This window comes from Tachypleus tridentatus, chromosome 3, assembly GCF_004210375.1.
Source record: "Tachypleus tridentatus isolate NWPU-2018 chromosome 3, ASM421037v1, whole genome shotgun sequence".
Lineage (NCBI taxonomy): Eukaryota > Metazoa > Arthropoda > Merostomata > Xiphosura > Limulidae > Tachypleus > Tachypleus tridentatus.
In genome coordinates, this window is record NC_134827.1 from 40303436 (window position 1) to 40320749 (window position 17314).

At 31.2% G+C, this 17314-nt stretch overlaps 2 protein-coding genes across 2 annotated transcripts in view; one reads left to right on the plus strand and one right to left on the minus strand.

The window, feature by feature from the left end:
- The first annotated feature begins 619 nt into the window (after window positions 1-619).
- LOC143246741 (tachystatin-A2-like) lies at window positions 620-6800 on the plus strand. The gene is made up of 5 exons (XM_076493834.1): window positions 620-792; window positions 3394-3515; window positions 4269-4366; window positions 5961-6095; window positions 6475-6800. Exons 2-4 carry the CDS (start codon window positions 3423-3425, stop codon window positions 5986-5988), a joined length of 219 nt encoding a protein of 72 aa, XP_076349949.1. The 5' UTR covers window positions 620-792; window positions 3394-3422; the 3' UTR covers window positions 5989-6095; window positions 6475-6800.
- A 2929-nt stretch (window positions 6801-9729) lies between these two features.
- Window positions 9730-17314, minus strand: part of LOC143245808 (ras-related protein Rab-20-like) — a 128791-nt gene continuing 121206 nt past the window's right edge. Inside the window, exons 6-7 of the mRNA XM_076492062.1 lie at window positions 15287-15383; window positions 9730-10580 (exon numbers count right to left, since the gene is read on the minus strand). Coding sequence (XP_076348177.1) covers window positions 10329-10580; window positions 15287-15383 — 349 coding nt within the window. The 3' untranslated portion in view covers window positions 9730-10328. The remainder of the gene's footprint in view (window positions 10581-15286; window positions 15384-17314) is intronic.

Consider the following 17314-nt stretch of genomic DNA (forward strand, 5'->3'; position numbering starts at 1 on the left):
TTAATAATTAGATGTTATTTCTTTCTATGGCTAGTGTCAAGTGTGTATCATTTTTAAACAATAAATACTGGTGTTTTGCTATCCCAAAAGTGTCCGTTGTTTACGTCAACACAAGACCAACTGGTATCCGACTTTACATATGGAATAACTGACAACTATTGTAATATATTAATATGCTCATGTTGGAACATGAAAATCATTTTGTAGACTCTTTGAGGTAATTTTAGTAATATTCTGTTATGCAACTCACTCTGTACTGTTAGTAATATTGTAAAGTGATATAGAACACGATGTGACATGGTAACAACAAAACTAACTGAATATTATATGAGATGAAATGACAAAAACAGACTAAACCTTTACAACAACTGGTGGTTAGTTCGTATGTAAATCAAATATTCACGTATCAGGGTTAAAAACAACAATATAAAAGAAAAATGAAGTCAATTGAAAGTATGTTAAACTATTTGTTTACAATTCATGAATACATATTTGTAATGAATAAAAATCACTTGTTTTGGACTTTGTGGCGACGTCGAAGACACATGATAATTATCAAATTATCTTCCTGAGGAAAATGGCTGAAATGAAAGATAATCCATTTGGTAAAAAAACAGACACTGAATAAAACGGAAGGCAATTTTTATCACTAGGAAAACATTCGTTATAAGAATAAAACAACGTAAGCGTAACATCGAGTTCGAACGTTGGAATACCGACTAACAATATATTAATGAGGTTGAAGTCAAGCGATGAATTACAAGAAATTCAGTAAAAGTTGAATATATGAAGGTAAGTTATTAACTTGAAGATATCTCATTCGTATAAAGTAACTAAAAACGGAAAACAAATACAGAGGAAAGAGAAGTACCATTGTAGTGGGTTATACTATAACCTGAAACTATACAAGTAGTGGGTTGTATTGTAACCTAAAGGTATACAAGTAGTGGATTATATTGTAACCTAAAACTAAACAAATAGTGAGTTATGCTGTTATCTAAACCTATACAACTAGTGCGTTACTTTGTAACCTAAAATTATAGAAGTAGTGGATTATATTGTAACCTAAAAGTAAACAAGTAGTGGGTTATATTGTAACCTAAAACTAAACAAATAGTGGGTTGTATTGTAACCTAAAGCTATACAAGCTGTTATATTGTGACCTAAAACTGAACAAATAGTGAGTTATGTTGTTATCTAAACCTATACAAGTAGTGCGTTACTTTATAACCTAAAACTATAGAAGTAGTGGATTATATTGTAACTTAAAACTAAATAAATAGTGAGTTATGTTGTTATCTAAACCTATACAAGTAATGTGTTACTTTGTAACCTAAAACTATAAAATTCAGTTGGATTGTATTGTAACCTAAACTATACAAATAGTGAGTGAAATTATAATACAAAACTACAAAATTAGTTGGTTATATTGTAACCTATAACTATGCAAGTAGTGCGTTATATCGTAATCTAAAACTAGATAAATAGTTGGTTATATTGTAACCTATAACTATGCAAGTAGTGTGTTATATTGTAATCTAAAACTATACAAGTAGTAAGTTATATTATAATCTAAAACTAAACAAATAGTGGGTTATATTGTAATCCAACACTATACAAATAATAGTTATATTATAATCTAAAATTATGCCAGTAATGGGTAATATTGTGGACCAAAGCTATACCAAATAGTGGTTATATTGTAACCTAAAACTATACAAGGAGTGGAAAGTACTGTAATCTAAAACTTTTGAAATACTGGGTTACATTGTGATATAAAACTACAAATAGTAAGTTATATTGTAATATAAAACTATACAAATAGTGGGTTATATTTTGATCTAAAACTGCACAAGTAGTGAGTTATATTGCAATCTAAAACTATACAAGTACTTGGTTATATTTTAACCAACAACTATACAAGTAATGGGTTATATTATAATATAAAACTATACCAGTACTGGGTTATATTGTAATCCATAGCTTTATATATAGTAGGTAATATTGTAATCCGAAGCTATACAAGTTGTGGGTTATATTGTAATCTTAAACTATTGAAAATAGTGTATTATATTGTAATATTAAACTATGCAGTCAGCAGTATTGTTAGAAATGTAATCGCTCAGGTAATTATAGATCTTAACAAATATAAGTATTGTTATAATTTTAAACCTTCAACAGCTAAACACATCAACGTGTCAAGAGTATTGTTACAAATGTAAAACCTCCAATAATTATAGACGTAAGGAAACAAGAGTATTGTTACAAATGTAAAACCTCCAATAATTATAGACGTAAGGAAACAAGAGTATTGTTATTATTTCAAACCTCTAACAGTTATACACATAAAGAATAAACATTATTATTAGAAATGTAAATTCACCAATATCTATAGGCGTAAATAAGGAAACGTATAGTTTTTAATTTGAAAAGTCAAACAGTTATACACGTAAAGTATCAAGAGTACTGTTACAAATGTAAAACCTCCAATAATTATATACATATTTAAACAGAAGTATTGTTTTTAATTTCAAACCTTCATCAGTTGTACACTTAAATAATAAAGAGTATTGTTACAAATCCAAACCACCAATAATTATAAACGTAAACAAATATAAGTATCGTTATAATATTAAACTTCTAACATTTATATACATCATCGTGTCAGTAGTATTGTTACAAATATAAATACTCCAAAATTATAGACATAAACAAACAATATTATTGATATAATTTTAACCCTCAGCATTTATACATATCATTAGTAAAGAGTATTGCTAGAAATGTAAAACCTCCAATAATTATCAAAGACGTAAACAAACCTGAATATTGTTGTAATTTTAAACCTCCAACAGTTACAAAAATAAACAGTCAAGAGTATTGTTGTTAATTTAAACATCCAACAGTTAGAAACATAATCAATCAAAAGTATTGTTATAGTTTGAAACCTCCTACACTTATAAACATAAACAGTGAAAAGTATTGGTATAAATATAAAACCTCCAATAATTATAGACATAAACAATCCAGATAATTATTGTTAATATAAACATTCAACTGTTACAAACATAAAGAATTAAGAATATTGTTATAGTTTAATACCTCCAACACAATACACATAAACAATAAAGAGTATTGTTACAAATGTAAAACCTACAATCATTATAGACGTAAAGAAACAAGATTACTGTTGTTAATTTCATACTTCCAACAGTTATAGGCATCAACATTCAAGAATATTGTTAAAAATGTAAAACTGCAATAATTATAGACGTAGACAAACAAAAGTATTGTTATAATTTTAAACCTCAAACAGTATGTATATGTTTATTCCCACAGATTGTTTGTTAAATCTAACATTTGTAAACTTATGACTATTTTGTAACATTTCAGTTTTTTGACCCCTACTTTTGGATTATATAATGAACGAAAGAAGCAGGTTGATCGTGATTGGCTGTATTTTTTTAATGAATGTTGTTCAAGCTGCTTTGTCGTGTTTGGGGGAACTTGAAGGGGTAAGTTTGTTAAACAACTAAAGATGGTATATAACGTGTATATTTTATATTTTGAAAATAACAGCAGTTAGAAATGTGTGTTGATGTGTGTATTTCATAGCTTAATATTTTATTGTAATTTGTCTCTTTATTTAATATCATAAATTTGTGTTCACAGGAAATAATCAAAGATTTGTTTAGAAAGGTAGTGTTGACACTAGCAGTGTTAGCCATTATTAATCAGCCGTAGTATTTGTAATTTGTCAGTTGTTTTCATTTAGTTTATGATTTGTTCCGTTAGACAGTGTTATCTGTTTTGTTTAAAACATCTTTTGTTCTGTTTACTGTATTTTTCTCTGTTTATATAGATATATAAAATATCAAATATTTTTTAGATTGTACATATACAGGGGAATGATTGACCTGATAAATGTCACGTATATAGGTTTTATCGTTTACTTTTAAAATTCAGTCGCACAGTAATCGTGATGAAACTAAAGTAATTTAGAACTTTTCTTTTAAAGACAATTCATCCTGAAATTATTAAACCTGGATAAATTCCTGCTGATGAAAACAAAGTGTTGTTTGATGTAGTTTATTAGAACAAAACTGATTTACAAGTGGAACATTGTACATATAACGATCTCAAGAATTATGTGAAGAATAAACAGTACGAGGGGATAATTAGAATGTTTCCAGCCATGTTTTGTTTTAGTTTATTATTTAAAAGGGTTGGTTGTCTTAAACTGAAACGTTTCTATTCGTTTTTTGCAGTGTAACACGTACTCTTCACATCAGTGTTGCGATGGTCTAGTGTGCTCTTCGAATTTGCCCTTTTCACAGTATGGACGCTGTGTTCCGCAGTCTTATGGGTAAATTCCTGACTCTCAGCGACATCTGCTGTTAACATCGATATGGTCCTTTTATTTTTATTCAATACTTGTACAATTTTAATGATATAATTTTGTCAGTTAGAATTCCAGTTTCAACTTACTTAAGAAAAGAAGAAATGTTTTGGTATATTTGTTATTAAACTAACTTATGGGTAGAATTATTCTTGAATGAAAAAGAAAATTAATTTTTTGTGTGCTCTTACAGAACTGATTTACAATTTCAATTTTATGGATAAAAATTGTGATTAGCTAAGACTTCTTAGGAACATTATTAAACTGTTTGTTTTTCGCTTTATTAATACATTTACTATATTTACATGAGTACTGAAACGACAGCAGATTATTTGCAAAAACCCGAAAACTGTAGTTTTGAAAATGATACTAATAATATTATAATATTAGGCTTAGTAATTATAATAAAAAGTATATAAACATTTTCCTTTCCATATTTAACAGGATCTAAATTCCGCAACTATCTTGCTATGGAACACTTTCGTGAACGACCGTTTGTTTTTACAAATATAAATTCATTAAAACACCAAGGTCGTTTCTTACAGTTTTATTGAATATGAGTTAACTATTAGATCCCAGACTACTTTATCAAGGTTTTTACTTTGCATAAGACACAACTATAATGCTAATCTAACAATTAGAGTAAAGACTTTGATCTCATGTTCTATTATTTTGCATCAGAATTTGAAAGAATACCCAGAATTTCAAATACAGACGTGAACACTAGGATTGAAAACAATAGATCAGTGACTTCGGTATCATTATCTTCTTGTCTTTGTTTCAAAATACCTTTAAAAAGCTTACAATGTTTCAATAAATCTTATAATTTTTATCTGAAAATACCTTTATAAGGCTTACATTGTTTAAATAAATCTTATAATCTTTATCTTAAAATAACTTTATCAGACCTAAATTGTTTAAATAAATATTATAATCTTTACCTGAAAATACCTTTGTAAGGCTTACATTGTTTAAATAAATCTTATAATTCTTACCTGAAAATAACTTTATCAGGCATACATTGTTTAAATAAATCTTATAATCTTTACCTTAAAATAACTTTATAAGGCTTGAATTGTTTAAATAAATCTTATAATACTAATTTGAAAAGACTGAAAAGTGAATCATTAAAAACGTGAAGGAAGAAAACCAGTTTTCGCCAGAAGGTTACTTTCAGTAATAATATAGTTTTGCACAAAGTTTGTTGAAATTATATTTCATTAAATATATAACACTTAGTCATTAAGTTGGTATAATATCAACACCTCCTATTAATTTTGGGTGTTAAACTCTTCGCTACAGTTGTTTTAGCTCCAGTCTATTCAGTGGATTATGTATGTTTTGTCTACCACTGGAACGGAACCTCGAATTATAGCATTGTGATAATATTACTTTGTTATTATTAGCTGGTATTGTATCTACAATCTGTTATTGTTCTCTTAAATAACTTTGACTATTCACATATATTTTGTTAGAGGGGTCGCCTTTAGATAAGACAATACTTCTTCACACATATCGAAACATCTCATTAAGTTATCCAAAACCATTTTTATCATTTCAGTGTGAACACTTCTTGTAGACTTATTTAGGGGTTTCCAGACGTTTCAGACCAGCAGAGCTTCACACCAGAAAGAAATAACATTTCGAGCCTCAATAAAAAATACACTAAAATAAAACAATCGGCCACTAGCACCAGGTAAAGTTTACTTCAAGCTTTTAGAATTTAAATTTACTAAAAAATATCAGTATATAAAGTAAAATGTTTACTTGTTAAAATATTTATAACAGTAAAAGTACAGTGTATTTATTTATCTACTAGTGGCTCGGATGGTGTTGCTTTTGTTCACAAAGTAGTTCAATATTTGGAGTTATGGTTGTTACTTGTAAGCCCAAATAATCTTCAATATTTAGCCTGTTTGTAAATTTGGTCTTTGTAACTGTGTACAGTGAACGTGTTTGTTCAAAAAGATATGTTGTTGAAAAACTCATCAAATTTTCAAAACTGTTACTTATTTCAAAGTATTCCATAGCCATTTGAAAATTGTGTAATTTTTCCTGCTAATATTTTGTTTTAGGGTGTAATCTGTTCATTTTTGGAAAATCAACAAGGAATTTTGAATCCATGGTAAACTTTCTAAATGCGGAGAGAAGTACTCCACAGTTGTTGTACACAAATCAGATTTGTTCTGCACGACTGAAACTTTTGTATCTTCACTTGAGGAAATTTCATTCGTAAATAAAAACCACTGAGATTTTTGAAGCAATCAAGCCCGAATTTTATACGTGCCACTGCGACTAAAGGTTTTCCAATCATAGCTGCAGCTCCATCAGTGCAAATACTTGAGCAAAGCTGTCATTGGATCTCATGTTCTTCCATAAATAAATCGATCAGTTTAAATGATTTCTCGTCTGTTGTTTGACTGGACAAAGGTTTGCAAGTTAGCATGTCTTCTTCAAAACTAGTTTCGTGAATATAGCGAACAAACACAAGCAACGTCGTATAATGTGTGACATCTGTTGATTCATTCATCTAAAGCGAAAAATACTGGACTCTCTTTTACTCGCCGTATTTAGTCAATTAAGCAATTTGCTGACATATCCTTAATTCTTCGAGGTTTGGTATTTAAATGACAGTTGGCATCCTACCCAGATTTGACCGATGTTTTGTACGAAAAGTACCAGCCTCTCTTGAATCTCTAATAACGCATGCAATCTTGAGATGGCGCCATATCTATTGGCAACCAGATGTGCCATAGTCGATATTAATTATATTATATTAACAATTTCACCGCTAAAACTTTCCCTAAACTAAATAAAATCGTCTGACGTTATGCAGAATAAAATATTAAAAGGCCCAATACGTGATAAACATGTTATATTAAAGATATATTTTACTTTTTTGTACAGCGTAATCTGATTCAATTTTATAGTTTTAGGAAAAAAATATTAACATTCTAAAATTGCCTAGCGGAGCCCGAGAGAACTATGGTGGAGCCCAAGGGATCCACAGAGCATAGATTAATAAACCATGGTTTTATCCATATTGTTGTTTTATATCCCGTATCGATGTGTATCTTTATTTACTGTTTATGTATATCTTTACCACATATTAGTTACTTCTCTCTTCAGAAACCTCTACTTTCATTTCTCACGTGTCCATGGGTAATTTGTGGATAGTTTTGTGACTGATCACACCTTATTTGAACGGGTCACTTCTCTGAAGATTGGGGTAACTTGTGGATAGTTTTGTGACTGATCACACTTTATTTGAACGGGTCACTTCTCTGAAGTTTGGGGTAATTTGTGGATAGTTTTGTGACTGATCACACTTTATTTGAACGGGTCACTTCTCTGAAGTTTGGGGTAATTTGTCGATAGTTTTGTGACTGATCACACTTTATTTGAACGGGTCACTTCTCTGAAGTTTGGGGTAATTTGTGGATATTTTTGTGACTGATCACACCTTATTTGAACGGGTCACTTCTCTAAAGTTTGGGGTAATTTGTGGATAGTTTTGTGACTGATCACACCTTGTTTGAACGGGTCACTTCTCTGAAGTTTGGGGTAATTTGTGGATAGTTTTGTGACTGATCACACTTTATTTGAACGGGTAACTTCTTTGACGTTTGGGGTAATTTGTGGATAGTTTTGTGACTGATCACACTTTATTTGAACGGGTCACTTCTCTGAAGTTTGGGGTAATTTGTGGATAGTTTTGTGACTGATCACACTTTATTTGAACGGGTCACTTCTCTGAAGTTTGGGGTAATTTGTCGATAGTTTTGTGACTGATCACACTTTATTTGAACGGGTCACTTCTCTGAAGTTTGGGGTAATTTGTGGATATTTTTGTGACTGATCACACCTTATTTGAACGGGTCACTTCTCTAAAGTTTGGGGTAATTTGTGGATAGTTTTGTGACTGATCACACCTTGTTTGAACGGGTCACTTCTCTGAAGTTTGGGGTAATTTGTGGATAGTTTTGTGACTGATCACACTTTATTTGAACGGGTAACTTCTTTGAAGTTTGGGGTAATTTGTGGATAGTTTTGTAACTGATCACACCTTATTTGAACGGGTCACTTCTCTGAAGTTTGGGGTAATTTGTGGATAGTTTTGTGACTGATCACACCTTGTTTGAACGGGTCACTTCTCTGAAGTTTGGGGTAATTTGTGGATAGTTTTGTGACTGATCACACCTTGTTTGAACGGGTCACTTCTCTGAAGTTTGGGGTAATTTGTGGATAGTTTTGTGACTGATCACACTTTATTTGAACGGGTAACTTCTTTGAAGTTTGGGGTAATTGTGGATTGTTTTGTGACTGATCACACTTTATTTGAACGGGTCACTTCTCTGAAGTTTGTTTGTTTAAGTGCGATGCTACACAACGAATTATCTGCGCTTTGCCCAACATAGGGAATTGAACCTCTGAATTCAGCTTTGGAAGTTCGTAAACTAATATATAGTTTAGACCGCTTGAAAACAAAACTAGAAAACAATCAATTGCAAAGTTTAAATAATTTTCAAATTTATTATTTTGCTTTTTTTAATCCATTCATATTTTAATCTTATATCCATTACCCAATCAGCAATTTTACAAAACTCAACTAAAATCAAGTGTGTACGTAGGCCTAATCTGCCTATTAACGTAACATCAAGTGTGTACGTAGGCGTAATCTGCCTATTAACGTAACATCAAGTGTGTACGTAGGCCTAATCTGCCTATTATCGTAACATCAAGTGTGTACGTAGGCCTAATCTGCCTATTAACGAAACATCAAGTGTGTACGTAGGCCTAATCTGCCTATTAACGTAACATCAAGTGTGTACGTAGGCCCAATCCGCCTATTAACGTAGGTAGTTTGTTCTACCAGGTTCTCACACAGCGGTATGGTTACAGAATACAACTCTAGAAACCGAGTTCGAATACCAGTGGTGGGCAGAGCACAGAGAGCCCAATGTGTAGCTTTATGTTTAACTTGAAACAATGAAATAAATTGTTTTATCAAGCCCAGATATTACAAATTGTTTTATCAAGCCTAAATGTTACAAATTGTTTTATCAGGCCCAAATGTTACAGTTGTTTTATCAGGCCCAAATGTAACAGATTGTTTTCTTAGGCCCAAATGTTATAGATTGTTTTATCAGGCCCAAATGTTACCAATTGTTTTATCAGGCCCAAATGTTACATATTGTATTATCAGGCCCAAATGTTACAGATTGTTTTATCAAGCCCAGATGTTAGAGATTTTGGGAAAGGTTAATGGCGCATGTGTCGAAAATAGAAAAAAATAAATCGGAGTTGAAGTGAAAAACACAACACAAGTCTTATAAACACAACTTGTTAAGAATAATAAACTTTGAAGCTGCTACAATATGGCAGACTTTGTCAGACTTTCCAAATTCATCAACAACACACAATAAATGCACTTGAAATGTATCAGACATTCCACAGATATAAAATACATAACAATAAATGCACTACGTACCAAATAAGTAACAAGCCACTGTTAAACTAAGAATACAAAATCCATAAAGCACCTGATTATGAAAACAGAATTAAAATAACCTACGTGGATTTCGTTTAAAAACAGATAATTTTAAAAACATACTCCAATAATCTACCAAAGTGTCATCTTAACATTCGAAAAATATACTTCCAAAGGTTTATGTCTACCGTTATTTTAAAATCTGAATTATATAAATGTTTTTCTAACGATGCATAAACAGCAGAAATAACTTTTCTGTTAACCCTTTAAACAATTCTCTGACATGCCAACAGTCGCTATTTTAACAAAATAGTCCTCAGTGACGTTTTCTTGGGCTAAACTGCATAAATGCACAATATTTAAAAGCTGTCTGCATCATGTTTCTTTTTATAATCACCAAATTTTCATTGTTCAAACTTTACGATTCAGGCCTAACGTTCACATACAGCACACAGCTTTGTGCTTATACGAATTTTTTGACATTTTCTTCAGAACGATAGAATCCTCTAGCTTGTTGTTACACCTAGGTCGTAGCCCTCTATCGGGGAAAAAGTACTCAAAAATAAATTCGAAAACGTTATCCACATTTTGTCCAGTCTTGCTTGACGTCTCGAAGTAAGGAATGATGTCTCTACAAGTCTGGTTTACATTAACTTCGGCTGCTAACTGCTGGCCTTCCTCGGGCGCCACCTGGAAGGAAAAATTTTAAAATCATTGTCAGAAAGAGAAACAAATGTATAACAAATATTCATCGTATGTTTGAAATTCAAATTTTGTGCAATAATCTTACAAATACTAATATTTTTCTGTTCAGTAAATTTCAGCTTTAAAGGTAAAGACAGAAAATGTGTTCACGAACAGGTTCAATAAGATATTTTAACAACGGACATCCGCATGTGAGAGACGTGGTTGTTTAGGGTCTTAAGGGTTACGAACAGAACACTCGTTGATAAAAATCGAAACGAAACAAATGAATATGCCAGCAACATCCTCGCATAAATATACAGTGTTAAAACCTAGCAAGCAGATGAAAATTAAAAAAAAAAAAATCGTCATATGTACAAGACACAGAAATAATAAAGCCACACGCCCCAGAGGATAAACACCGAGCACAATCAGACATGTCTGCCCTCGAAAACTTGTAAACGTAAGATAATTTGGACCTATCTGATGCTGTGCAGCCAAAATGTAAGAGATATCTGTTGAAAAGCAGGATAAATTAATGGGAAGATAACATGTTAACATCTTAATCAGTGGTTAATTAAACTTTCTCTTTCCCTTTTACTTGAATTTCCCACATTATTTTATCAACATTTCTCCTGTAGTTACAGAACTGATATTAGATCACTTGTATATTTTATCAACATTTCTCCTGTAGTTACAGAACTGACATTAGATCACTTGTATATTTTATCAACATTTCTCCTGTAGTTACAGAACTGATATTAGATCACTTGTATATTTTATCAACATTTCTCCTGTAGTTACAGAACTAATATTAGAATACTTGTATATTTTATCAACATTTCTCCTGTAGTTACAGAACTGACATTAGATCACTTGTATATTTTATCAACATTTCTCCTGTAGTTACAGAACTGACATTAGATCACTTGTATATTTTATCAACATTTCTCCTGTAGTTACAGAACTGACATTAGATCACTTGTATATTTTATCAACATTTCTCTTGTAGTTACAGAACTGACATTAGAATACTTGTATATTTTATCAACATTTCTCCTGTAGTTACAGAACTGACATTAGATCACTTGTATATTTTATCAACATTTCTCCTGTAGTTACAGAACTGACATTAGATCACTTGTATATTTTATCAACATTTCTCCTGTAGTTACAGAACTGATATTAGATCACTTGTATATTTTATCAACATTTCTCCTGTAGTTACAGAACTGACATTAGATCACTTGTATATTTTATCAACATTTCTCCTGTAGTTACAGAACTGATATTAGATCACTTGTATATTTTATCAACATTTCTCCTGTAGTTACAGAACTGATATTAGATCACTTGTATATTTTATCAACATTTCTCCTGTAGTTACAGAACTGACATTAGATCACTTGTATATTTTATCAACATTTCTCCTGTAGTTACAGAACTGACATTAGATCACTTGTATATTTTATCAACATTTCTCCTGTAGTTACAGAACTGACATTAGATCACTTGTATATTTTATCAACATTTCTCCTGTAGTTACAGAACTGATATTAGAATACTTGTATATTTTATCAACATTTCTCCTGTAGTTACAGAACTGATATTAGATCACTTGTATATTTTATCAACATTTCTCCTGTAGTTACAGAACTGACATTAGATCACTTGTATATTTTATCAACATTTCTCCTGTAGTTACAGAACTGATATTAGATACTTGTATATTTTATCAACATTTCTCCTGTAGTTACAGAACTGATATTAGATCACTTGTATATTTTATCAACATTTCTCCTGTAGTTACAGAACTGACATTAGATCACTTGTATATTTTATCAACATTTCTCCTGTAGTTACAGAACTGACATTAGATCACTTGTATATTTTATCAACATTTCTCCTGTAGTTACAGAACTGACATTAGATCACTTGTATATTTTATCAACATTTCTCCTGTAGTTACAGAACTGACATTAGAATACTTGTATATTTTATCAACATTTCTCCTGTAGTTACAGAACTGATATTAGATCACTTGTATATTTTATCAACATTTCTCCTGTAGTTACAGAACTGATATTAGAATACTTGTATATTTTATCAACATTTCTCCTGTAGTTACAGAACTGATATTAGATCACTTGTATATTTTATCAACATTTCTCCTGTAGTTACAGAACTGACATTAGATCACTTGTATATTTTATCAACATTTCTCCTGTAGTTACAGAACTGATATTAGAATACTTGTATATTTTATCAACATTTCTCCTGTAGTTACAGAACTGATATTAGATCACTTGTATATTTTATCAACATTTCTCCTGTAGTTACAGAACTGACATTAGAATACTTGTATATTTTATCAACATTTCTCCTGTAGTTACAGAACTGACATTAGATCACTTGTATATTTTATCAACATTTCTCCTGTAGTTACAGAACTGACATTAGATCACTTGTATATTTTATCAACATTTCTCCTGTAGTTACAGAACTGACATTAGAATACTTGTATATTTTATCAACATTTCTCCTGTAGTTACAGAACTGACATTAGATCACTTGTATATTTTATCAACATTTCTCCTGTAGTTACAGAACTGATATTAGAATACTTGTATATTTTATCAACATTTCTCCTGTAGTTACAGAACTGATATTAGATCACTTGTATATTTTATCAACATTTCTCCTGTAGTTACAGAACTGACATTAGATCACTTGTATATTTTATCAACATTTCTCCTGTAGTTACAGAACTGATATTAGTATACTTGTATATTTTATCAACATTTCTCCTGTAGTTACAGAACTGATATTAGATCACTTGTATATTTTATCAACATTTCTCCTGTAGTTACAGAACTGACATTAGATCACTTGTATATTTTATCAACATTTCTCCTGTAGTTACAGAACTGACATTAGATCACTTGTATATTTTATCAACATTTCTCCTGTAGTTACAGAACTGACATTAGATCACTTGTATATTTTATCAACATTTCTCCTGTAGTTACAGAACTGATATTAGATTACTTGTATATTTTATCAACATTTCTCCTGTAGTTACAGAACTGACATTAGATCACTTGTATATTTTATCAACATTTCTCCTGTAGTTACAGAACTGACATTAGATCACTTGTATATTTTATCGACATTTCTCCTGTAGTTACAGAACTGATATTAGATCACTTGTATATTTTATCAACATTTCTCCTGTAGTTACAGAACTGACATTAGATCACTTGTATATTTTATCAACATTTCTCCTGTAGTTACAGAACTGATATTAGAATACTTGTATATTTTATCAACATTTCTCTTGTAGTTACAGAACTGATATTAGATCACTTGTATATTTTATCAACATTTCTCCTGTAGTTACAGAACTGACATTAGAATACTTGTATATTTTATCAACATTTCTCCTGTAGTTACAGAACTGACATTAGATCACTTGTATATTTTATCAACATTTCTCCTGTAGTTACAGAACTGATATTAGATCACTTGTATATTTTATCAACATTTCTCCTGTAGTTACAGAACTGACATTAGATCACTTGTATATTTTATCAACATTTCTCCTGTAGTTACAGAACTGACATTAGAATACTTGTATATTTTATCAACATTTCTCCTGTAGTTACAGAACTGACATTAGATCACTTGTATATTTTATCAACATTTCTCCTGTAGTTACAGAACTGACATTAGATCACTTGTATATTTTATCAACATTTCTCCTGTAGTTACAGAACTGACATTAGATCACTTGTATATTTTATCAACATTTCTCCTGTAGCTACAGAACTGACATTAGAATACTTGTATATTTTATCAACATTTCTCCTGTAGTTACAGAACTGATATTAGAATACTTGTATATTTTATCAACATTTCTCCTGTAGTTACAGAACTGATATTAGATCACTTGTATATTTTATCAACATTTCTCCTGTAGTTACAGAACTGACATTAGATCACTTGTATATTTTATCAACATTTCTCCTGTAGTTACAGAACTGATATTAGATCACTTGTATTTGTATAGTGAGTGATTATTTCGATCCTAATCTCAGTACCAGTACGATAAATCATAAACCTATCTAGATATACAGGGTGTTCGGAAAGTCACTGTGCACTTGTATACTTATTAACAGACATGTTTCAATGTACAATACAGGAGGTAAATATGAATGACAATTATAAACAATGTTAAAAGTGACCCCCGTTGGTATCAGTACAGGCCTGAATCCTTCTTATTTTGTTTCTAAACACCGCTACCAGTTGCTGGCTTGAAATAAACTGAATAGATATATGATTACAAAACTGCACAGTGACTTTCCGAACACCCTGTATTAGGGGCCGATGTGGGTATTGGTTCTGTTTCCCCTAGAGTAAGTTCTTGAAACACAGTTATAAGACAGATGTTCCTTAGATATAGGAGTCACTATTTGTAGCCTGTACTACCGTACACTTCAGAGAAGGAGTTAACATATACGTATTAAAAATGAATTTTTATACAATGTAGACAAGTTACCCTCTTCAGCTCAGTACTTGAAATGTTCAACACATCTCTCTGTATACATACTGCGTAGACCATTAAAACCAACTTATTCCTAATGTGACGTGCCTTGTAATGTTATTATTTGTTGTAAAAAATATATACAAAGAACATGAAATTCAAAGTATACCTGTCTTGGAAAATTTGATATTAGGTCCAGTTTTGTACCTGCTACAACTTTCACCGAAACTTGTTCCATAACCTCCAACAAGGGTATGTAGCGCTGCCTGTGGAAACACAGGTATATAATATAGATTATTGACTGTTCCGTAGTTACTAATTCATAACTACGCATATATCATACAGATTACTGTCTGACTGTTCGGTAGTTACTGATTCGTAACTACACCTATATCATACAGATTACTGTCTGACTGTTCTTCATTCATAACTACACCTATATCATACAGATTACTGTCTGACTGTTCTTCATTCATAACTACACGTATATCATACAGATTACTGTCTGACTGTTCTTCATTCATAACTACACGTATATCATACAGATTACTCTCTGACTGTTCTTCATTCATAACTACACGTATATCATACAGATTACTGTCTGACTGTTCGGTAGTTACACATTCATAACTACACATATATCATACAGATTACTCTCTGACTGTTCTTCATTCATTACTACACGTATATCATACAGATTACTGTCTGACTGTTCGGTAGTTACACATTCATAACTACACATATATCATACAGATTACTCTCTGACTGTTCTTCATTCATTACTACACGTATATCATACAGATTACTGTCTGACTGTTCGGTAGTTACACATTCATAACTACACATATATCATACAGATTACTGTCTGACTGTTCTTCATTCATTACTACACGTATATCATACAGATTACTGTCTGACTGTTCTTCATTCATTACTACACGTATATCATACAGATTACTGTCTGACTGTTCTTCATTCATAACTACACGTATATCATACAGATTACTGTCTGACTGTTCTTCATTCATTACTACACGTATATCATACAGATTACTCTCTGACTGTTCTTCATTCATAACTACACGTATATCATACAGATTACTGTCTGACTGTTCTTCATTCATAACTACACGTATATCATACAGATTACTGTCTGACTGTTCTTCATTCATAACTACACGTATATCATACAGATTACTCTCTGACTGTTCTTCATTCATTACTACACGTATATCATACAGATTACTGTCTGACTGTTCGGTAGTTACACATTCATAACTACACGTATATCATGCAGATTACTGTCTGACTGTTCTTTATTCATTACTACACGTATATCATACAGATTACTATCTGACTGTTCTTCATTCATAACTACACGTATATCATACAGATTACTGTCTGACTGTTCGGTAGTTACACATTCATAACTACACGTATATCATACAGATTACTGTCTGACTGTTCCGTAGTTACACATTCATAACTACACGTATATCATACAGATTACTGTCTGACTGTTCGGTAGTTACACATTCATAACTATACATATATCATACAGATTACTGTCTGACTCTTCGGTAGTTACACATTCATAACTACACGTATATCATACAGATTACTGTCTGACTGTTCTTCATTCATAACTACACGTATATCATACAGATTACTGTCTGACTGTTCTTCATTCATAACTACACGTATATCATACAGATTACTGTCTGACTGTTCTTCATTCATAATTACACGTATATCATACAGATTACTGTCTGACTGTTCTTCATTCATAACTACACGTATATCATACAGATTACTCTCTGACTGTTCTTCATTCATTACTACACGTATATCATACAGATTACTGTCTGACTGTTCTTCATTCATAACTACACGTATATCATACAGATTACTGTCTGACTGTTCTTCATTCATAACTACACGTATATCATACAGATTACTCTCTGACTGTTCTTCATTCATTACTACACGTATATCATACAGATTACTGTCTGACTGTTCGGTAGTTACACATTCATAACTACACGTATATCATACAGATTACTGTCTGACTGTTCGGTAGTTACACATTCATAACTACACGTATATCATACAGATTACTGTCTGACTGTTCCGTAGTTACACATTCATAACTACACGTGTATCATACAGATTACTGTCTGACTGTTCCGTAGTTACA

Excerpts from the sequence above, each read along its gene's own strand:
- LOC143246741 (XM_076493834.1), top strand. The coding sequence starts at position 3,423 with ATGAACGAAAGAAGCAGGTTGATCGTGATTGGCTGTATTTTTTTAATG. Across the intron at positions 3,516-4,268 it reads GTTTGGGGGAACTTGAAGGG|TGTAACACGTACTCTTCACA; the intron begins GTAAGTTTGTTA and ends CGTTTTTTGCAG. Across the intron at positions 4,367-5,960 it reads TGTGTTCCGCAGTCTTATGG|TGTGAACACTTCTTGTAGAC; the intron begins GTAAATTCCTGA and ends TTATCATTTCAG.